This window comes from Alligator sinensis, unplaced genomic scaffold (assembly GCF_000455745.1).
Source record: "Alligator sinensis unplaced genomic scaffold, ASM45574v1 scaffold909_1, whole genome shotgun sequence".
NCBI lineage: Eukaryota > Metazoa > Chordata > Crocodylia > Alligatoridae > Alligator > Alligator sinensis.
The window spans coordinates 245,039-269,593 of record NW_005842862.1 but is presented as its reverse complement, the minus strand read 5'-3'; the positions used below and the strand labels follow the sequence as shown (position 1 = coordinate 269,593).

General features: G+C 49.5%; 1 protein-coding gene across 1 annotated transcript in view; it reads right to left on the bottom strand.

Annotated features, from left to right (window-relative positions):
- LOC106722909 overlaps positions 1-5,187 on the bottom strand; it is an 11,374-nt gene extending 6,187 nt beyond the window's left edge. The window contains 1 exon segment of the mRNA XM_025191849.1: positions 4,352-5,187. Coding sequence (XP_025047634.1) covers positions 4,352-5,172 — 821 coding nt within the window. The 5' untranslated portion in view covers positions 5,173-5,187.
- Positions 5,188-24,555: the final 19,368 nt, after the last annotated feature.

Here is a 24,555-nt window from a genome sequence, read left to right as displayed (position 1 = left end):
CCCAGCCCCAGCCCCAGCCCCAGCCCCAGCTTGACTCACTAGTGGCAGATATGGCCATGATTTGTGAGGCTCTCCAGGGCCCCATGCTGCACTGAGCTACTTCGCTTCCTGAACCCAGAACCCCAACACCCAGCAAAGGCACCATCTCCTTCAGTAGACCCAGAATGAGGGTGGATGGGGGTCTGAAAGCAGGCCAGACCTTGATACCCTCACATCCTCCTCCCCACATGGCTCTGAGCAGAGGTCTGTCCCAGGGCCAGGTCTCACCAGAGCCCTCACCAGGGCCTCAAAAGCTATAAAGCAAATAGATGTCTGCAATGAAAAAAGTGGCACATATTATTACTACTTTTTGTTGTGGCCACAAACAAAAGCATTTGTGGTGTGACAAAGGGCATGGATGATGGCACATAGGCAACATCTGTTGCCAGACTTACAGTACAAGTATTCAGGGGACAATGACAATGCACGATGCCAAAGGGATACGGGCTTCAGTGATGATGCCATTGTCTATTGACTCCTGAAGATGGCATCACATATCTTCCAATGTGGTGAAAACAATCTTTTGAAAGTTTCTCTAAAAGGTGGAGGGTGAAAAAGCCTAATGTAGTACATCCTAATGTAGTGAACACACTTTGGATCTCTCATGGAGTTTCTTCCTCAAGCAGTCTTTCCACTCCGGAGGCACTGGTGAATCTCCAAAATTAAACCATTTAGGGTCTATCTGATGCTTCAGTCTCACACTGAAGGTCTGTGACACCAGCAGTTTCCAAAAGGTCTGCTACCTTTTGCCCAGGTTTTATTGTAAGGTCTGTGGTATACTCATGTATTACCAGGATTGACACCTGAATACAAACCTCCAGTAATGTAGTAATACCTGTAAGGACCGGGATCACTTTTAGTAACCCTTGCATATGGCTGCTCTACCAGAACCAGTTTATCACTGTTCTGGTTCAGACAAGTGCTAGTGGCAAGCAACTGATTTTCACTTGTGGCAGGTACTGCCATAGGAGTCAGCCCCTCATACCTTAACATCCCAGACACTGCTTTCAATGGTCTTCTCAATTTTTCTATAGGCCAGTAAACAAGGTGAATGCATGTTCAGGGTATTAAAATAGCACTCCCCTGCTTTTTATTTACAATACTGGGCCAGCACCTTGAAAAGCCTGGAGTTAGTCCCTGTTACCACAGATGCCTCAAATTCTCTTGGGGTCTGGGCACATCAATCCAACACTGGGTACTTCTTTCTTAATCCCAACAGTTTCCTCTGGAAATTCCAGTTGGCTTATGACATACCTGTTATAAGGGTATTCCTTTTTGCTTAGATCAGACAGTCAATGATAGTGGGTAAATGTCTCAGGTTTTAATTGTAAAATGACTTTAAAATGATGGTTACCTGCAACCCACTTTCAAAGACAGCAGGACACCCTATCCCTTCTATTTTCACCAAGACCTCTGCTTGGGGTCCTGCTAATCCCTGAGGGATCTGAAGTGGTGAGCCTGGCTATATTGGAGTCTTCAAATTTTCAGGGTTTGGGTGACTTTACTCCCTTGACCCTACTCCTTTCCTGACTTCCCAACTAGGCTTCAACTAAAATGGGATTGTCTGCATTTTGGCACTTTGTGGCTACACGCTCATCTTCCCCACACTTACAGCAAAACAATGGCTTGCTTCATATCTACTGTCCCCTGGCCAAGAAGCAGATGTGCCCTTGGCAAGAGCCCACTTTCTGCTGAAAGAAAGAAATTGCAGAGTCCTCTGGACAAGGAAATTCCCTGCCCTGCCTTGGGATGAAGGGCTGGGAGGCAAGGAGAAAGCCAGTGCATTAGGGCCGGTTTCCTTGGGCACAATGAGGGGAGGCTTGAATGGCTGTCCCTGGAAAGGTGACTCTGAAAAGCCTTCTGCACATCTAGACCCGGCTTCCTCGCCATCTTTCTCATCCCCCTGGGCTCCTGTGGCTGGAGCCAGAGCTGCCCAAGAGCTGAGGTTTGGGCCCTGGGGGCTCTGCCCTTCCTACACCTTTGCTTTGGGTTGCTGACCTCCTGTGATCTCCTGAGGCCCCTTTCAGGAGGTCACAGGAGTGACTTCTCTATGCTTTTTGGTTCTATTACAGGTGGGTTCATGAGCACTGGAGGCCTTGCTGGGTTATTCCCATCTGGAGAAATGGACACTGCAAGTCAGGCATGATGTTGAGGCAATCTGTTTATTCACAGCAGTTGCACACACCAGCCCATTTCCCTGGACACAGCAAGCTCACACAGCTGCAGGCAGCTCCCTGTTCACACATGTACAGCCTGCTCTTCTAGCCAGTCTTATGCCCCAGCAGCTCTGCCCCCTGCTTCCACTCACAGCCTGCTCCGACTGTTTCCCAAACACTCCCCATCCCTTTATTTAGTTGTTAGGTCAGAAGTAATCTCACTGCCTGAAAGCACAGTGGTTAACACACCCAGCAGCTTTAACCAGGCTTTGGATCTTTGGCTGTGAGGGGATTTTCCAAGGCCTCCATGACAGCAAGGAAAAGTGCCATTGCCCCTGGGCCCAGCACAAGGCAGAGGTCTCTCCCTTCTCCCCTGGGAGGGCCCAGCACCAGGCCTGCATCCCCCAAGCTGCCACCCTGGCTGCCTGCAGCACAAGGCCCATTGAAGCCCTACGAGCACAGGGATGTAGGCACCAGATTGTCAGTTTGCATGCTGTGGTACTAGCCTATTGGAATGAAAGGGTTTATAGGGACATGGCAAGTGACCACCCCAGCTCACACAGCCTATGCCCTTCCCTCTCATGCTTCTGTCCCAATATGAGGCAGCAATATAATATATTACACTCCTCCTCCCTTGGCTCTTGGGCCTTGGGTGTATGTATTGGTATAAGCAAGCATCTCTCTGTTCTGTTGTGAGAGACCACACTCATTAGGCTCCAGTGCCAGGATAGAGTTGGTGGCTGAGCCTAGATCATATTAACTTTGAGGTGCAGGATTTAGGCCTCCCTGCTCTGTTTGTTATCTTCTACCAGTAGCTCAGGCAGTTCCTTGCACAGCACACAAGTGGCCCATTCCTAGACACCAATCTCTCCACAAGAGTCCTGTACAGAGTGAGGGTTTCAGCTCTGAGAAAAGGATCTCATTGGGCAGCACGGCTCTCATCTCCCCTGAGGGGTCCAGCCCTGTGGAGTGGGCTGTGAGCTGCATGGTGTCTGGCCTACTGCTATCTCTCCGCATGGAGTGAATTTCCCTCTGTCTGCAGCACTAAATCATGTGTCATGGCCTGGAGCCTGCTCCATTATGACAATGACAGTGTGACCTTTGGGGATCAGGCCACTTATCAGAACTGGAGGCCTTTCCCAGGTTGTTTCCATAAGTAGGACAAACAGACACTGAGTCAGGTGTTATGTTGGTGCAACCTGGTTTATTTATGGCAATAGTGCACACAGGCCCAATTCCCCGGATGCAGCAGGGTCACACAGCAGCAGGAAGCTCCCTGCTCACACATGCCAGCCTGCCTTTCCAGTGAGTCCTGTGCCCCAAGAGCTCTCTCCTCTACTTCCACTCACAGCCTGCCTCACAAAGTTTCCTGAACACTCCCCCTCCCTGCCCCTGCATCTGCAACCAGGTCCAGGACAATCCTCAGGCCATTCAGGCCATGCTAGGTACTCTATTGTCCTGGGCAGGAGTTTCTACAACATGAACTATCTCACTCTCCAAACAGGCAGTGTACTTAGTACGTTAGGGTGTCTTTACATGCGCTCCGGGGATAGAGCGGCTCCAATAGCTGCTCTAATTAAAGCACCCACAGTGTCTCGTGTATTCAGCGTCCCCATGCTTTAAAATGGCAGCAGGGCACTTTAACTAAAACTTGTTCAATGAGCCAAAAAGCACTCTGCCACCATTTTGAAGTGTGGGGACACTGAATACACAAGATGTGGAGGCTGCTGGAGAATATTAATTAGCACGCTCCAACAGACTTGATTAATCGAGTCTGCTTTGACTTGCTAAAATTACAGCATGTCAGAGCAGCATCCCTATATGTCTACAGGCATCCTTAAAGCATGTTTACACCTGCTCTAGGAGTATGGGGGGGCAGTGCTTTAATTAGAGTGGTTCCAAGATCCACATGGAGTGCTGCTGCATCTCGTGTATCAGCATCCCCACACTGAAAAATGGTGGCAGGGGTGCTTGAACTAAAGCTTGTTTCTCAATTAATTGAGTCTGTTGAATCTGCTCCGACACACTAGTACCCCTTGAATGGTAGTATTTAACCTTGCAGCAGCACCGCAGACTTGTCCAAAATTTCACTTTGGAGCCTTGGGTACAGGCAGGACTGGTGTGACTGACAGTGGGACTCTGGTTGCTGTTATAACCTCTGGGGGAAGAATAACTTGGCCATTGTTCTTTGAAGGGCCCATCTCACGTCCTTGTTTCTCAGGCTGTACACCATGGGGTTGAGCAGGGGAGTGAAGAGTGTGTAGGATATGGCAATGAGCTTGTCCTGCTCTGGTGAGTGGATGGATTTGGGCCTTAGGTATTCTATGGCAGCACAGCTGTAATGCACAATGACTATAGTCAAGTGGGCAGCACAGGTAGAGAAGGCCTTGTGCCGGCCCTTGGCCGAGGAGATCTTGAAGATGGCAGTAAGGATGAGGATGTAGGAGATCAGAATCAGTAGTAGCGCCATGACAAGGAACAGTATGCCAGCAAGGAACACAACACCTTCTGGGAGGCTGCTGTCAGTGCAGGCCAGCTGGAGCACCGGGGAGGTGTCACAGAAGAAATGGTTGATTGTGTTGGGGCCACAGTATGACAGGTGGAATATGAGGTAAACTATTACAATGGAAAACAGGACACCACTGAGGAAGCAGGCAACCACCAGGCCGGCACAGGCACATGGGCTCATCAGCACTGGGTAGCGCAGGGGGTGGCAGATGGCCACATAGCGATCATAGCCCATCACTGCCAGCAGGAAGCAGTTGGTACTGGCAAGGGTCCCAAAGAAGAACATCTGCAGGGCACAGGCAGGCAAGGAGATGAGTTTGCCCTTGGACAGCAACATGGCCAGCATATTGGGGATGACGACAAAGGTGTAGCAGGTCTCAGAGAGCGAGAAGGTGAACAGGAAGAAGTACATGGGGGTGTGCAGGGCACTGTCTAGCCCAATGGCCATCAAGATGAGCACGTTGGCCATCAGCGTGATGATGTAGATGAGGAGAAGGACAGTAAACAGGACATAGCGCAGCTGTAGGGACAGAGAGAATCCAACCAGGAAGAATTCAGTCACCGAGGTGTCATTGCCCCTTCTCAGGCTGGGCTGGAGCTGGTGTTGCGAGGAGAGAAATAGAGATCTAAGGGACTGTCTCCATGGCAAAGGCTGTATGCCCTGCCATGACATTCCTGAGCACCACTTTGCCCTCCTGTCTCCTTGAACTCTTCAAATCCAGTCATCCACTCGGGCACCTTTCTGTGTCCACTTACAGATCTGCTTGAGACTGCTACAGGGAGTCATAGTCATAGAGACGTAGGGCTGGAAGGGACCTCCATGGGTTATTCAGTAGTCCAACCCCCTGCCTGAGGCAGGGCCGTCCCTATCCAAATCACGCCATACAAACCATAATCTAAACTCCACATAAGACTGCTGTCAACCCTGACACAACACACACCTATAACCCTAACTTGCTACAGGTACAGCATGTGAACCATGGCAGCCAATGTCCTGCTTCTCTAAAATGTTGTCAATATATAATCACAATGTTCTTGGTTAGAGGGCCATGCCCCTGCTACAGAGGAAGGACACCCCCCACCCCCCATAATCCATACCAATCTGACCATGGTGTAAAATTCCTTTCTAACCCCAAATATGGCATCGGTCTGACCCTGAACAGAAGGGCAAGACGCTGCTAGCCAGGAACCTCCGGTTTTGGTTAGAGCATCAGCACAGCTCAATCAAATTTCCCTGCCTTGGCTGTAACCAACACTCAATGCCTCTGGGAAGGCTGAAAAACACACTGACACATGTAGCAGGAAATGGGGAGGTAGTGGGTGACAAGCAGTGAAGCCCAGAGGCATGGCAAATATCCATAGTACAACATAGGCATAGCTGTGCCTAGATTATCCCTGACCAGTGGCTGTGACTCCAGTGTGGCCATACTGGCATATATCCAGGTGGCACTGAGTGGGCAGGTCAGGCTAGCTCTGCTGCCAGGCTAGAGGCATACAGTAACTGAGCAAAATCCAATTCCAGCCTATGCTCTGACTGCCTCTACCAGCCACGTGTCTTGGGGGAGAGGCAGGAAAGCAAGGGGGGGCGATAACTTTGTGTTTTACCTCTTCCACAGAGCTCCCAGCTATGACAAGCTGGAATCAGGAAAGAATGTGTATGGCTGGGCTAACTGCCACCTGCTGACTTGATTTCAAGTACAATCTGCCCCAGTGTGCATGTGTATCTGCCCAGACTCACAACTCACGAGCTGACCTGTTTTTCAACATGCTTCACTTTCCAGGACAGAGGAAGTGTTAGAGAAATGCCCCATTCTGGCTGTTTCCTAGGCTTGTAATGAAAACTCCATCCTCAGCAAGACAAATCTTTCTGTCCTTGCACTTTCCAAATGCACCCATCATAGGAATGAGAGGATTTTGGCAGCAACTGGGATGAGGGTTTCATTCTTGACAGCACATGGGATAAAAGGCAGACTGCAGATGCAATACAAAAACTACCCACTTGCACACTCAGAGGCTGGGGCACAAGGGGACATGGAAGGTGCGCAGCCAGATGCAGATCTGAGCCATCACACCTAGGCAGTTCTGCCCCCTGTGTCATGGACTACTGCCCCTATCCGAGCAGCAATGACCATGGAAGCCTGGAAGCTGTTGGTGCTCAGTAGGATGGAAGAAATGTGATCGTTCCCCCTAGACACCAGGCCCTCTCTGCCCAGGCAGGTTCCACCCATGAATCATAGCAAGCTCCTCATGTGGTGACTCATAGGCTCATATTAGAGCAGGGGTGGGCAAAATATGGCCCCCTGGCTAAATCCAGTGTGCAGTGGGTCCATTGGCCCTGCCTGGTCCAGGTTTGGGAGGCAGCCTGGGCCATGGCACATGCTGCCAGTTTCATCACCCCAAGGGCATGGTGGGGTAAGAGCGGCATGGTGGCCAGACTCTCTGCCCTGCTGCCACTTCCAGTCTGCCCTGTACCCACTACTGGGGGTGCTGGACAGAGAGGGTGGACAGGCAGGGTCTCCATGGAGTCCTGCCTGGGAGCCTAGGGGGCAAGGCATGCTCAGCCATGCAAATGGGATGAGGGTGTGGGTGGACAGGTAGGGAGTGGCATCCAGGAGCAAGATGGATGGGTAGGGACCTGGGGCAGAGCTGCAATCTGCTTAGGGCAACCACTTTTTAAAAATGGAAAGGCAAAATGAAATGAAAAATGGAAAATCCAGGACAAATGCTGTCCAGAATCATTCAGCCTGGGACTGGGACTTGATTTTTGCATTTGAGGACTGTCTCGCCCAATTAGGGATGGGTGGTCACACTAGATCTGCTTCCTGCCTGCCCACAGTCCTATCCCATCTGCCTGTAAAAGCATGCCCTGCCTGCAGGGGTCCCAGGCTGGTCTCAACAGAGACCCCACCTGCCCACTTGCTTTGTCTGGTGCCCCCAGTTGCCTCCCCACTGTGCTGGACTGGGTTAGCATAACCACCCTCCCCGCACTGCATTGGGCCTTGTCAGCAAACCCCCACCTCCAAGCCTGCAACAGATCACTGAAACTCCTTAAGTGGCCCTCCAGCCCAAATAATTGCCCACCCTTTTCTTAGAGTGGGCATGCTCAGCCATGCAAATGGGATGAGGGTGTGGGTGGACAGGTAGGGAGTGGCATCCAGGAGCAAGATGGATGGGTAGGGACCTGGGGCAGAGCTGCAATCTGCTTAGGGCAACCACTTTTTAAAAATGGAAAGGCAAAATGAAATGAAAAATGGAAAATCCAGGACAAATGCTGTCCAGAATCATTCAGCCTGGGACTGGGACTTGATTTTTGCATTTGAGGACTGTCTCGCCCAATTAGGGATGGGTGGTCACACTAGATCTGCTTCCTGCCTGCCCACAGTCCTATCCCATCTGCCTGTAAAAGCATGCCCTGCCTGCAGGGGTCCCAGGCTGGTCTCAACAGAGACCCCACCTGCCCACTTGCTTTGTCTGGTGCCCCCAGTTGCCTCCCCACTGTGCTGGACTGGGTTAGCATAACCACCCTCCCCGCACTGCATTGGGCCTTGTCAGCAAACCCCCACCTCCAAGCCTGCAACAGATCACTGAAACTCCTTAAGTGGCCCTCCAGCCCAAATAATTGCCCACCCTTTTCTTAGAGTGACAATATAGAGCTATAGCCTGTACTCTTCAGCAGCAAAGAGCCCCCTGATTTATATCCCTGCCTCCCCCTGCATGAAGCCCTGATTGCTGACAGTCAAGGGAGCCCTAAGTAGAGTTGTGGATTGATGGCAGAGCACCTGGGTGCCTTCCCAGGGATCATCATACCCAAAGGACCGTAATGACCAGCTGATGCTGCCACGTCCCTGGCAGAAAGAAGCTGACGTCTATTGGCAACTGCAGAGAGATTCCGTTTTGGGGGCTGTGGAGGAGGAGGTGAGGGGAGAAAGGGTTCATTTACATCTTGCCTTTGTGTTCAATATATCCGCAGAGCTGTCGAAAATGGAACTCTTGTCTCAGTTGCTCCAGGAGGCACCGACCTACCAGTGTGTCTGGAAATGGCTCCAGAAGGTCTCCTTGGCCACGTCCCCAAAGAGCTAAGACAGAGTCAGTTGCCGTGTGTGAGTTGCTCCGAAAGGACGGTGAGTCCAGAAAAGGAAGCAGCCTCTGCATGGTGCATCTGTGCAGTGATGAATGGGAGAACAGGAGCAGCTTAGTAGGAAGGTCAGTGGAGCTGCATCTGTCTGTCCTGAAAGCCAGGATTCTCTCCCTCTTACAGACATTCTCATTTCCTCTGCCCCAGCTCCCAGAGGTGTAATGACCTGGAGGGGCTGTTGTTTATGTTCATGTTTGTGGGCTTCTGGGACCCGGTCTCTGACATGCTCCATCTTCCCAAAGCCCTGCCCATGAGACACCTGGGAAATGCAGACACTGCCCTGCTCTGAGGGACACAGGCATGAGTGACTGGTGCCTCCTGAATCTGGGGCGGGAGGGCACCCACAGAAGCTGCTGATGGTGATGGCCCTGTCAGGGGAGACACCAGCCCTACTGACAGCACCAGTGTCAGCCATCAGGGTGCCAGCCATCATTACAATAATGGTGAATACCTCAGTTTCCTTGTCTTTCTTGTGCACTAGGAAAGAATGGGTTAAGGTGACTCTGACTTAGGCTTGGAGTGAAGGCTGGGTTCTGCACTAAAGGTAGCACTCTGTTCCCTTTCTGATCATCTAGGCACACAAATCTGGTAGTCTACAAGGTGCTTTTGGTTGCCAAAGCCCCCTTATGCTCAGGTTGGAATTTTGTTCCTGGGCATATAGCCCTACACACATGGACAACTCATGAATATGCAGTTGCATAGCCTGAGTCAGTAAAGTAGCAGCTAGAATATATATTAAGCTTTAAAAAAAATAACAAAGTAGGCAAAAATAGTCAAAAGTTCTTGTGTCATTAGTCCTGTAGTCATTATACTTAAATGCACATCTCTTATTTAGATTGGGCATCTTGACAGTGCCTTTAATATTTCAGCATCAGTCAATGCAATCTGAATTAATATTACCACACCTGAGTTAAGGTTTTAAGCTAGAGCTAAAACAGCCTGGAGTGCAGTGAAACAGGAGAGAGACATTACCAGGAATGGCTAACAGACAGCACAATTGCAGAAGAAAGGGAAGGAAAGACTCCTCAGTTCTATTCCTATCTCTTCCACTGACTCAGCAAATGGCCTTGGATGAGTCACTTCACCTTCCCCCTCTGTCAGCTGAGACCATGCTTGTCCTAGGAGGCTATGAGAACGTCGTGGAGGTGCCTCCAGGAACTGAGGTTTGCCCAGCAGATTAAGAACTGCTGAGAGCTGCAGTCCAGTGAAGATTCCTGCCTGGAAAGAACGGCTGATGCAGAGGCAGGGGCAGGGGCAAGGGCAGGGGCAGGGATAGGGGCAGGGAGGGTGAAGGGGGCAGAGGCACAGGGCACAGGGCACCAGAGTATTCACAACCTGGCAGGGAGGGAAGCACTGTGGTCCCAGCAGGGTACTGCATTAGGGGCTTCTTGGGCTCTACCCCTTGTGGGGAATGGGTATCTGTCAGTTAGAGCAGGAGTCAGGACTCCTGGCTTCTCTTCCTGGCTCTGTCCCTGCTTCTCTGTGCCTCGCTTTTCTGCACCCTTGTCCCAGGAGGAAGGAGATTCTCTTAGCTCTGAGGGACGATGGGGTTGTCACTGGGAATGAGAACCCTGACTGGTCCCTGTTGGACGCTATCCAGGGCCTGTAACGTACCTTTGGACTTGGAGTCCAGGACTTCTTCTCCTCTATCCTCTTGGTTTTAGATGCTGGGATGCTGAGGGGACTGGAGGTCAGTGCTGGGCTCCTGGCTGGAAGGTGCTGAGGGGACATAGTTCTCAGTCTGGCCTTGAGGCCTGGAGTACCAGACTCTAGAGACAGAAAGGCCTGTCAGTGCCTAGCTCTGTCCCTGAATAGCAGCCAAATGCTGCTTCATATGTTGAGGTCAGCCCCTTCTGGGTGAATCGCACAATGCCTTTCACACTTGGGTCCCTGGGTCCCTGACGGGCTGATCCCCTAGACAGTGGAATAAGTTGCCCCAGGCTGGCCCCACCTATGGTCACACTGTGGGGAGGAGAAATTTGGTTCAAATTGTTGAAGTATTTGGACAACAGTGGTCAGTGAACAACTGCACTGTACAGCCAGGCAGGGCAGGGGCTGCATCACCTGGACTTCCTCTGTTTCTCAGGGACAGGATGCTGTGGGCCCCTGTTAGTTGTGGGGCCTAGAGTAAGAGTGGAAACTCGCACCCTTGTGTCCCCACCATACTCCTGCCCTTTCTTCCATCTGACAAGAACTGGAAAGATCTGGCTAATACGATAAGAAGGGCAGGTCTGGGTGTCACCTCAGCATTGGGAGATGCCAGGAAGTCAGAGGCCAGGAGATCCATCTGGGAAACTGAGTCAGAGATCCAGAGGATCAGGCAGAGCATAAGGTCAGAGGGCTAGCTGGGTTAGGTATCCAGGAGGTCAAGCCAGAGCTGGGTCAGGTATCCAGAGAGTCAGGCCAAATTTGGGGTCCATGGACAAGTTGGGTGAGGTACTCAGAGAATCTGCCAGTCCATAGCAGCACAAACCAAGGGTGCAGCAGCCTAGGTTCAAGATTGAGCCTTGCTGCCCAGACATTTCTGCTTCTAGGTCAGGGGTTTATATGGGAAGGGATAGGAGATCCGCTGACCGTTGCTGGCCACTCTGGTGCCAGGGAGTTGCTGTGTGGCTAGGCCCAGGTGTATGGTTCTGGCCACCTGTACTTGCCCCCATCTTCTGGTGGGGAGGTGGCACACTGGAGTAAGCTGCCATGCTGGACTGGGAATAGGCCTAAGAGTTCAAAGCTATGGCCTGACAGTCCCATGGGGGATGGGGAACAAAGTCTCCAGCACTAAAGTGAACAATTCACAGGGGGAGGGACTGGAAGAATCAATTCCACTTTCAGAAAGAGCCACAGAGCAGCACAAAGGTAAGCAAGTAGGTCAAAAGGTGATCACAAGCAGCTAGCATGGATTTATGGAAAACAAGTTGTGTCAAGCAAACTTGGTGTCCTTCTTTGACAAATGATTACTTAGATGGATGAAGGGAATGCTGTGGATTTAGGGCATATGTACACATTCATTAATACATGGTAATTACAGCACATTAAATTTAGTACCTGTAATAACAGGTATTAACCTGATGTGCTGTAATTGGTGCTACTGTGCATTAGTGCAAATGAGCACTTTTTTGTGATGCTTAATGCTCATTGGACTAATCTACTACACATTAGCGCATTAGCATGGTTTCTGCCAGCTGCCTTAATGCGCAGAAGAATTAGTTCAATGGGCCTTAAGTGTCCCGTCAGGGCTGTCCCTAATGGGGGCCCCTGCAGACAGTGCTATACAGGTCCCACTGCGGCCATCATGTGCTGCCGGCTCCATGCTCCAGCCGCTCACCGTGCCCCTCCGCCCTTCCACTGCGCACTCCGACTGCTCATCACACTCACCACCTCCCTCGGCCCCGCATGGGCTGATATGCCCCAGGCCCTGCACACCTCTAAGGTTAGCCTTACTGAACTGTGTCCCATGTAGATGTGTCCAGAGCATATAAGGACTTCAGCAAGGCTTTTGACAGGGTCCTGCATAAACAAATAAATATAAACATTTTTTCTCATAAACAAATTGGAGAAATGTGGGCTGGACACAACTACAAGGTGGATAGATAACTAGCTCAATAGCTGCAAGCAAAGGATAATTGTCCATGTCAGAATGACAGGAGGTGTCGGGTGGAGTCCCATAGGTGTCTGTCCTGGGCCTGGTGCTGTTCAGCATGTTGGTTAATGATTTGGATGCTAGCATAAAAAGCTTCTGGAGCAAGTTTGCAGATGATGCAAAACTAGGAAGGACTGTGAACACATTGGAGCATGGAAGTGCAGTTGAGAAGGATCTCTACAGACTGGAAATCTGGGTTGGAGCTAACAGGGTGAAGTTCAATGTGGAGATGGAAGGTGCTACAACTCAAGAGGAATTATCAAAAATACAAATATCATAGTATCATAGTACTCATAGTCATAGTATCATAGTACTTAAGGTCGGGAGGGACCTAAACAGATCACCAGGTCTGACCCCCTGCCCTGGGCAGGAACAGGTGCTGGGGATTACATCACGCCAGCCAAATATCTGTCCAGCCTCCTCTTGAAGTCCCCCAAGGTAGGAGAGAGCACCACCTCACTTGGGAGCCCATTCCAGAGCCTGGCAGCCCTAACCGTAAAGTAATTTCTCCTGAGGTCCAGCCTGAACCTTCTCTAACAATTTGTGGCCGTTATTCCTAGTAACCCTGGGTGGTGCCCAGGGGAACAGAGCTTCCCCCAATTCAGGCCCCCAGAGTCTGATCCTGGTGTGTGGAGCCCATTGCGGGAGATGCAGGATTCCAGGGTCTGATCCTGGCCTATGGGAGCCAGCCAAAGCTGCTTGGGGCTCAAGCCTGGCATGCAGAGCTTGAACTGCAGAGACAAAAGATTGAGCACCACTGCCCTAAACCCTTTGCCAGAAATGCAGGGGAATGAAGTCCAGAGCGAACTGATCTCCATGTCAGTCTGAGAAAACCCCACTCTGGTCTTGGGCTAAAGGTGGTTATCAGGGCTAGGGATTGGGTGCAGACTCTGTGGGAAAGGAAATATAAGTATTACATTTCAGAGACTACATGATGGACATGTGATATGATCTGTACGGCTCAATGGAGAGAACTGGAATCCCTGACGACATTTTCAGAATAGTAAATGTGTGAGTTACAGGTGCCTGGGCCATGTGGGATTGAAGCAAGAACTAGCTCCTGTGGGATTTGACTAGTGCCTGGGCTTTGCGGGGCTTAATTGGTATATGGGCCCCATGGGATTTAAGCGGTAAAATGCCCTATGGGATTTAACTAGTGTCTGGACCTTGTGAGATTGAAGCAGTAACTGGATCTTGTGGGTCCTGACTAGTTCCTGGGCTTTGTGGATCTTAACTGGTATCTGGGCCCTGTGGAACTGAACCAATAACAGGGCTTGTGGGGCCTAACTAGTGTCTGGGCCTTGTGGGATTTATTTGATAGCTAAATTCTGTGGGACTTAACTAGTGCCTGGGCTTTAATTGGTATCTGGGCCTTGTGGGATTTAAGCAGTAACTGTGCCCTGTGGGACTTGTTACTGTTTAAATCCCACCAGGCCTGAGCACCAATTAAGTTCCATGGGGTGCAGGCACCAATGAATAAGCACAAGGCCCAGCTGCCAATCACTGGCAAATCGCACTGGTGAGAATCCAGGCTGTCCAGGCCGGTTGCTGGCTTCAGCACAAAGGGATGAATTCTACCCACAGCTGCTATTAGAGGTTATGAAATCCCAAACTCCCAAGGTGGAGAAACTAAGACCTGGAGGAGTGAATTGTGAAGAATTCCTTATACCTGCTGCTGGGACCCTCAGCATGGACAGGAGTCCAGTACTGGAGGAACTGTGTCTTAGGCCAGAGTCCTTCTAACATAATTTCATCACAAATCTAAAGCTACATTGATACAAATATGGCAAGAAGACAGACCCTGTGGTCAAACTAGATTTAACAATCACTGGGTGTGTCTACACATGGGCTTTAATGTGCAGTAACCTATTTTACTGCACATTAAAGCATCACGTAACAAACCATGCTATTACACTAATGCGCAGTAAAACAGGCTACCACCCATTAAGTGTTACTTAAAAACTGTCCACATTCATTACTGTGCATTCAGGCAGCCTAATGAGTATTTGTTTCATACCTCATATTGGAGGTACTAAATTTAATGTGCATTAGGAAAAGTGCCTTAATGCACACATAGACTTGCCCACTGTGTGGTTATAAGCTGCAAAATCCCCTGTGTCTGAAGTTCTGTCACCTACAACAATCTCCTTTAATTCTCAACCCTAGCCCTGACTTCTTGGCCTAACTTCTGCTAACTTACTCCTAGAAAGCATCCTGGGACCTATTAAAACATATAGTCTGTCCCCTCTCTCAGTTTGCCAGGCTTCATGGTTGGAGATCCAATCCACAGGCTATCCGTGGGTTAATGGTGAACGATCTCTCTTCCATACTCTCTTTCTCTGAGTTTAGCGAGACCTGGCTAAACAATTACTGAAAGCTTCCTCTTCCACTTGCTGCTCTTCTTCCTGCCCCTTGCCCCATCTGCTGCTGTGCTGCCTGCTGCCCCTGGGTTTGGTTGATGTTCTTTGCTTTTACAGTTTATCTGAGAAACCAAACAAAAATGCATCTATTATAAATCAAACTACTTCTAATACATTTGGTTACATCAGCCATCACTACTGAAATGTTTAAGCTCTGATATGGTATATTTGAACTGTCTAACTTGAGGTCTTCCTCTATGATGTCTCCTTCTGTATTTTGTGTTTCAATGTTCCATCTATTTTGATCTTGTTACTGGTTTATGTGGACATTTTGATTGCTTCCTTTACTTTGTTAACCAGGTTGGTTGTCACATCTGCAAGGATTCATTTTATGGCCAATCAGAAACAGACTTTGGTCCTTCTGTTTTAGCCCCATGTATTCAGCCTAGCCCAGCATTTCTGTTATTTCATTTACACATTTACATCAACAACATACAGGTCTGGTCTTTATGTAATGGAGCAGAGATACAAGATGGAGGCTCATAGGCCAAGGTCTCTAATGTATTTGTAGCAGACATTGCCTTGTATTTGATCTTTGACTATATTAAAACATAGCTGTTCAAATGACTCCATTTCACCAGATGATGCACTCTGTATAACCAGTCTGTCATTGTCCTTCACTTATTCTCATGTCATCTGCGAGTTGACTTGGCCCATTAATTTTGCAGAACCTCCCCATCATAAACATGGCTAGTAGAGAAGCACATATCTTTAACTGGGAGCTGTTCCCAGGAAGGGGGACTAACTGGTGGAACAGACTATGCTGGGATAGGGTTCATTTTCCATCCTTTTCGGCTTTTAAACTTAGACAAGGGTCTTTTTCCTTTCATCATAGAAGATCTTCTCTGGATCACCAAAAGTCATCACCTAGGCGTAGGCCTCATGGGTGTGGTCTCTGGCTTGGGTTATGTACATGGTCAGATAGGCTGATCTATCTGACTGGCTGATCCAGTAGATGGGCTGGTCCCTTCTGATGTTAAAATCCATATTTTAGTGGATGGGATGGGATGGGAATGATGGGAGTCCTGGTGTTGACTTCACTGTAGCCAGGACTCCACTCCAGGTGCCCAGGCTGGCCATGTGGTGCTCTCACCATGGGGCTTTCACTGTGGCAGCTGTTTAGGTAAACAAGAGCCCTCCAGGGTTGTCACCCAGAGAATTCCTCTGTCACTGACAGACAGGCAGGGAGAACAATCACTGAATTTAGCTGGGCTCAATTCTGAAATGGCACTGGTAAAACTCCTCTGATTTCATTGGGGTCATTCCTGGTGTGCTCTGGGATGTGAAAGAGCTAAGAGGAGAAATTGTCTTTGCAGTTCAGTTTCATAGCTTTAGCCACATCTTCAGTAACTTCTACTCAGCAGTGAGAGCTGGTAACCAGACATGTAAAGACAGCTATAGAGACATAACAAATGGTTTCTGCACCCTGGGCTGTAGCATGAGCTGGAGCAGTAGGGCCTGCAGTGATGGTTGAGATGGCCAGGTTCGCAGTGCCACCCTACTTGTGCCCTCCAAAATTAGCACCTGGGTTTGCTGCCATGCTCACCCACACTTCCTTACTCTATGGACAGGTGGTTGATAATCAAGTGGCAACTGCCTTCTGGGAGCGGATGCTAGCTCATCTGGAGCAGGGCAGTGCTGCCAATTTAGGAAGATCATGTGCACAGGTTTTTAATTTGTCTTGTGCAGAAATTGGCATGTTCAAAACTTCCTGAAAGGCTTCGGGGTGTTGCCCAGGGTCCCAGGATTTGCCCTGGAAAGGCAAATGCCCTGTTGATTACTATTTTTCGCTCAAATCTAACGGGAATGCCAAGGTCCTTTGGAAATCCAGCTTAACATGGAAGTGTTGTTGCCCTTCTAAGTGTGGTGTAGGTAGCTGCCATCTCATAAAAACCATCTGATTGGAAACACGTTAATCCTGGAAGGCAAAGGCTAGATACAGGAGTGTTAAGGCCCAGGGAACCTGACACAGGTGAAGTGTATGTGTGCACACCATGGGAAGTGTACTCAACGAATAAACCAGGCCCTGGCCACATGCCAAGTGGAAGAAGACCTGCTGTGGGTACCGACAGGGCTTGCATGTTGAGATCTTAGCACTGGCCAGACGGGTCCTGGGTGTGGCCAGAAGCAGCAACTTAGGTTCCTGAGCAAGAGCCGTGGGGATCAAACTTTTAGACTAGTCATGTGCAGGACAGTCAGGCCATAGCACATAGGCCCCACACTCTGATTGCAGGGCTGCTTCCATCATGCTCTTATTCAGTACAAGAGCAAGACTGCTACTGACTCTAGAGGCCCAGGGGTCCAGTCCTTTAGCCCTGTCCTATGTGGAGAATAGGAATATTGGATCTATAAAGCTTGGGTGGACCCAGGTCTTATTCTCAGAGGTGCTGACACCCAAAAGCACATGCTGAGCATACTACATGAGAAGCAAGTGCCAACACATGTGCTCCACAAAAGCTAGCAGGCTGGGCGGGGAGCCTGTGGGGACCGCCATTAGAAAATGCAGAGGAGGGGGGGGGGGGGGGGGGGGGGGCAGTGTGAGCCCTGCCTCCCTGGGAGAGCCAGCACCGAACTGCATGGCAAAGGGCAGTGCCTACTGGGACTGGGGATTCACAGACATGGATGCTGAACTGCAGTCAGGTCACACAACCCATGGCCCAGGAGCTGCTGCTGCCTTCACTCAGTGGCCCCACATCACACCATGTGCTCCAGGGAATCTTCAGATGCTGGAGCCAGGTTTCCCCTCACCCCAGAGTAGGGTTGGGTATTTAACTGGTCAAATAAAATGTGCTTAATTGACCAGTCAATATCGGTCAAAAATTGTAAAAGATTGCCAATAGGTCCAGATAATACATAGGAAAAGCACAAATATTCCATTAATAAATATGTAAAAATCAATAACAAATTATATTTCTGTCTGGAAAAGTACAAAAAAAATGTAGGTTTTGGGAGGTTAAATTACTGTAATATTTGACCAGTCAAAAAAATATGAAATTAACTGGTCAATTGCAAATATTTGACTGGTCAGTTGACCCACTTGACCAGTCAGTTGACCAGTTGCCAGCTCTACCCCGGAGAAGTCACTACCCAGTACACAGTATGGTTATGTCTTTTTGTCCAATGCAACGTGAACACCTTCAGCACAATGGACAGAGAAAACCAGAATTTGTAGGAGATGTTGGTTCCACCCCATTCAGACAGAGGGAGGTCTCCCACACCGAGGGCCAGAGCTCCCAGCCCTGAGCTGTTGAACACGAGGAGGAGCACACCGGTACCTCCCTTGGGCACATTGGGCACAAGGCCTGGTCCAGTCCCTGCACTCAGAGAATGTTCTGGGCAGGGATCTGTAGGCAGACAAGCAGAGGACACCAGGCAGAGGGATTTCTAGCCATGCCCAGATGCTGAGGAGTGGGCACCTGGTGAACTTTACTGGTGAAAACCTTGGGGCCCAGGGATGGCAGATGCTGGCAGTGTTGGGCTGTCATGGACTGGGGACTTCAAGACTCTCACTTTTGGACTCAGGTGTCACTTGCCCATGAGCTAGCAACCTGGGGCAGAATCCTATTTCCCATGACTCGCTCAAGTGGCAGGTTTCTGACTGCAGAACTGCTAGTGTAGCTCTCACATGCAGGTTGAGATCCTGCTCCCTGTGCTGGGGACACACAAGCTGCTACATGGTTACTGAGCATGCACCACACACTGTGTACAGCTCCATAGAGTCATACACTGCATGAGCACAAGTCAGGAAACTCTGCCCAGCAGAAACCTGTGATGAGCAGACACAGGAACAGAAGGAAGGCAGCCCTCCCAAGGGTTAGCTGGAAGAGCTAAGTGGTTGGGGCACTCACCCGGGAAGTGGGAGACCCAGGCTCTACGCTACACTGCACCAGAGAACGTATGAACTTGTGTTCCTCTGACTTGCCGGCACGTGCTTCTCCAGCCCTGCCTTTCAAAGCTGACCCCTGGGCAGTCAAAGAGGGGGAGCTGTGGGGACAGGAGGAAGAGTCCTAGACTTGAGCATTTCTGGCCCAGGGAGATGGATGCCCCTTTGGAAAGGAGCAGGTCCTGCATCCAAACTTGGACCCCTGCTCTCAGGGAGCAGAAACTGCCCTCCACTGACAGAATATGAAATGCACAGCGCAGGACCTCAGCTCAGAACGTGCTGGAGCTGAGGGAGAAATGCTTTGGGCTCATCTGACACCTGATGTCAAATGCTTAGTCAGATGGTTTTGGCAGAGAAAACATGTGATATGCTTCAGGTTCCTCAGTGACAATTCATGATCTCCTCTCTTGATTAGTTTCTTCATCTGTATCTCATCTGTATCTGTACCCTCATGGCCAAATGGGGAGACGTGTCCCAGTGGACTGCTCAGGTGGCGGCTTCATGATGTGACATAGAGCAGGTCCCAAAAGAATCTGACTGTGATTCAGTCTCTCATAACCTTCATCTAACTTAGAGCCTGCTGTAATTAGGAAGCTAGAGGCAGACTTGGCAGAAGCTCTTGAATAGGAAGTTGGCCTAAAACCAAGCCCTAACTTCAGCTTTTAAACATTTTCTGAATTTATCTGCTTTTTGGTGCATATAATCCCCTCACTCTCCCTTTTTTTTTTCCTTCTTATTTGCCTTCCTAATAACTTCAACCAGAAATCCTGTCTGGCTCAAGAAGTGAAGGGTCTTTGGTGACAAGAAAAGCTGTTGTGGTGGAACAAGCCTTTTGTGCTCATCCCTCAAGGTATGTTTTTGTCCCCAAACACAAAAACTTTGTTTTGGGTTTGAAGAATTAGCCCTTTACTTATTCCAAACTGTGCACCCAATATATAGCACCTTTTGTATAGTAAACATTTTTCCAAACTGGTTGAGGGTTTTGTTTGGGATCAGAGGTGAGTAAAAATTAGGAAAAAAAATAGAACCATGAAAGATTTTGAATATTCAAATATTTCTTTTTGAAGATTCAAAATGGGCTGTTAATTCTTCAGTTTTAAAAAAATATGAAATGTTTTCCTCAACATTTAAAAGTCTTTGGTTTATTAAAAATATTTTTTTCACCATGAAAAACATTTTAATTCTATTTTTGCATTACAAACCTATTATAATTAATGAAATTCTGTAAAAGTGAGTAACTTTGATAATAGTTAGTTTCACAAAAATATTATTTTGTGGGGAAAATGCAATTTTTAAATGAAAAATGTAATCCGTTCAGAAAATGTTGCCAAAGTGTTAATTTGGACCCCAAGAAAATAACACCAACACACGATTAAAATTTTCTTGTAGAAACAGCATCAGCCTCAACAGGGACTCTAACTCCAGATTGTCCAAATGTCCTCTGGCTGTCCTGCCCCAGCGCGTCCCAGCTCTGCCCAACAGTACCTTCATGTCAGCTGGGAGAGCTCTCACAATATCCAGTGCCTCACAATAGCCGCTCTGCTCATGCTCACTCCTAATGGTCAGGGAGATCTCTTTGGGGCTGAGGGGTTGGGGTCTATGATCACATTCCCAGCTCTGGTTCTGAGAGAAATACATTGTTCTCTGCTCCTATTCCTTTCCAGTTCCTTAGGGTTTGGCTGGGGCCATGAGTGAGGACTGTGTTAGTGCCCTGTGTGCAGAAATGTGGGGTGGAGCCATCTGCCTGCTTTCCACATGCACCCCAGTGCCCCTTACCACAGCACCTGGGCACTTCACCTTCCTTTGTGTACTGCCCTTGCATTCCCTCCTTGAGGCTATTGTTAACATTTCTGAAGTCAGACACTCTTCCACTACAGGATGTCTATGTGGACTTAGGCACCTTGAAGAAATTCTATTCCACCCCACTGAAGTAGCTGAATCTTGCATCTACATTTATAGCAGATGATCCTGTGACCTGTAAGGCTGTGTCCAAAAAGGCAGCAAGGAGGAGTGGGATTCTCTCTCTGTCTATTGCATTAGCAGTGTTTCCCAAACCTGAGCAGGGTGGAATTGGATTACACTGATGCCTGAGTCCATTTACACGGCAACAGGTGAAAAGGATGGCCCAAGGAGACAAAGTGGGGATTCTATAGCCCTCTCTGTGCCTAAGTGGCTCTGAACAATCGTATAAGTGGTTTGACTCCTTTATAGGGAGTTCGGGAGAAGGGTCTGGCTAATGCCAGAGCTGTGGCATGGTGGGAGAGTCTTGGGCTGGAAATGAGAGAAACACAGGGCCCAATCCACTCCGAGTGGAAAGGACCGAGAACTTTGTTTCTCAACCAGGGTGTGGGGCACCCTGGGGTGCTGCCACATCCTTTGAAGATCCTGTGAGATATGAGGAGATAAGAAGATAAGCTACGTGGATAATCTTCTCCCATCCTGTATGATCTCTGACCCTCATTTCCCAGCCCCTCTGGAAGGAGGTGAGCTCTAGGGCTGTGCGAAGCTTCGGACCATGCTTCGGATCCAGAGAAGCTTCGGACACTTCAGCATCCGAAGCAGCATATATGGATCAAAGCACTGGCTTTGTTAGGCTTTCCGAAGAGGTTCAGAGCTTCCAAAGCACTTCGGAAAAGCTTCAGAGCCGCTTCAGAGATCCGGTCATAGGGTATAATGTGGAATCAATGAAATATCTATAACTTTGTTGTTTTTAGTCAGATTTGGATGAAATTTACAGAGATGGTAGCCTCTGCTGATAGTATGAAGCCTGCCACATTTCAAGAAGATCGGTGCAGGAGTTTGGGGGGAACTGCACCCCAAATTCTGGAAAGAAAACTCATGTCATGACTATGTTTTACAACACAGGAGGGTGAAAATGGCAGAGATGGTAGCCCCTGGTGAGGCTATGAAGTCTGCCAAGTTTCAAGAAGATGGGTGCAGGGGTTTGGGGGGAACTGCTCCTCAAGCTGCTGACAGGCAAAACTCATGACACACATGACCCTGTGTGTGTCAAGGCGCAGTGGGCTGAAACCTGCAGGGGTGGTGGCCCCTGGTGAGGCCATGAAGCCTGCCAAGTTTCAAGGAGATAGGTGCAGGGGTTTGGGGGAAACTTCACCTCAAGCTGCGGACAAGCAAAACTCGTGACATGGGTGACACTGCGTGTGTGTAAGGCACAGCAGGGTGAAAGCTGCAGGTATGGTAGCCCCTGCTGTGGCCATGAAGCCTGTCAGCTGTCAAGGAGGTAGGTTCAGGGGGGTTCTGGCTTCTGGGGCCCTGCATCTCTAGCTGCTGACAGGCAAAACTCATGACATGGGTCCTTGTGCAACTGTTTGGGGGGCAGGACTACTGCAGGCCTGGCTGCTAAGCTACTGTGTTACCAGTTACCAATCAATCATGATTCACTCAGGGACCAGCTCAATACACAGTTGCTAGCTAATGTAACCACTTAATTAGCAACAATTAACACCCCCAAACAACAGACTAAGGAGAGGAAAGAATCAATATAGGCAATCAACTGCCCCAAGGCAGAGAGAGTCAGTTGCTCAAGCACCCATGTCACGAGTTTTGCCTGTCAGCAGCTAGATCCCAGAAGCCCTGCACCTATCTCCTTGACAGCTGGCAGGCTTTTTGGCCTCAGCAAGGGCCACCATCCCTGCAGCTTTCAGCCTGCTGCGCCTTAACACACCCAGTGTTACCCATGTCACGAGTTTTGCTTGTCCGCAGCTTGAGGTGCAGTTCCCCCAAACCCCCATACCTATCTCCTTGAAACTTGTCAGGCTTTGTGGTCTCACCAGGGGCTACCAACTCTGCAGTTTTCACCCCACTGTGGTGTAACACATACACGTGATATAAGTTTTGCTTTCAAGAATTTGGGGTGCAGTTTCCCCCAAACCCCTGCACTGACTTTCTTGAAGCATAGCAGGATTTGTGGCCTCAGCAGGGGCTACCATCCCTGCAGTTTTCATCCCCCTGTGGTATAATGCATATACGTGACATGAGTTTTCTTTCAAGAATTTGGGGTACAGTTCCCCCCAAGCCCCTGCACCGATCTTCATGAAACATAGCAGGCTTCATCCTCTCAGCAGAGGCTACCAACCCTACAACTTTCATCCAAATAAGAAAAAAAACAACAAAGTTATAGACATTTCATTGATTCCCCATTATACCCTATGGCCGGATCTCGGAGGCGGCTCTGAAGCTTTGGAGCTGCTTCAGCCAAATCGAAGTGGGAACCCCAGTCTGGAGCTCCAGATCAGATTTCTGGCATCCGAAGTGGCCGGATCCGAAGCCAGATTGAATAGCTGTCACTCGCACAGGCCTAGTAAGCTCTGTAACATAAAAATTAGTTGTTGAAATTGGTGTCACTCAATTGGTGGGACCCAATGCACGACTGGCAAGCTTTGGAGCTGCTTCAGCCAAATCGAAGTGGGAACCCCAGTCTGGAGCTCCAGATCAGATTTCTGGCATCCGAAGTGGCCGGATCCGAAGCCAGATTGAATAGCTGTCACTCGCACAGGCCTAGTAAGCTCTGTAACATAAAAATTAGTTGTTGAAATTGGTGTCACTCAATTGGTGGGACCCAATGCACGACTGGCCAGTGAATATCAAGGGCTATAGGCTGTACAGAAGGGATAGGACAGGGAGGAAAGGTGGGGGTGTGGCGCTCTACGTCAATGAGAAATACACATCCTCAACAAGTAGCACGGGGGCAGAGGAGGGGCAGACTGAAGTGCTCTGGGTTAGACTACAAGGAAGTCAAGGGGAAAGGGCCTTAATGGTGGGGGTCTTCTACAGACCACCCAACCAAGGGGAAGAGCTAGACCGGGAATTCTTATGTCAGCTCACGGATGTAGTTAGGTCAAAGGAAGTGGTCATCACCCAAGGGGAAGAGCTAGACCGGGAATTCTTATGTCAGCTCACGGATGTAGTTAGGTCAAAGGAAGTGGTCATCACGGGTGACCTGAACTTTTCAGACATCTGCTTGGAAGAGCAGTCAGCCAGGTCTGACTGCTCACATAGGTTCCTAGCCAAGATACAGGACCTCCATCTAAGCCAGGAGGTACACAGCCCCACCAGGGGAGACGCCTTGTTGGACCTGGTCCTGCCCATGGGCAATGACCTGGTGAGGGGTCTGTGGGTGCTTGACCACCCGGGTGACAGTGATCATCACCTGCTGGAGTTCACCATCCAGTGCAAGGTGGCAAAGGCCTGCAGCAAGGCAGCAGCCCTGGACTTCAGGAGGGTGGACTTCAATGAGGTAAGGAGAATAGTCAGGGAGGTACTGAGGTCCCAGAGGGGAGAGGAGTCAGGAGCGGTCAGTCCTTAAGGAGACGATCCTCCAAGCCCAAAGGGAGGTAATCCCAACACGGATCAAAGGGGGCAAAAGGGCACAAAAGCCCCCATGGCTCACCAAAAGCATACGGGAATGTCTCCTAGCTAAAAAGGAAGCGTACACCCAATGGAAGGGAGTGGCCATCACCAGGGAGGACTATACCTCAGTTGCTCGGGGCTGTAGGGGGACGGTCAGGAAGGCCAAGGTGGACATGGAACTGGGACTAGCTATCCGGATCAAGGACAACAAGAAGTCATTTTTTAAATACATGGGGGTAAAATAAGGTACCGGGTAATGTGGGGCCTCTGCAAGACACGCTAGGAAATCTGGTTGTCACACCAGACAACAAATCTAACCTATTTAACAATTGCTTTGACTCCATTTTTCTGAGCAGGGACCAGGTCACCCCTGCTGCCCCCCCCCCCCCCCCGGACCCCCGTAGGTC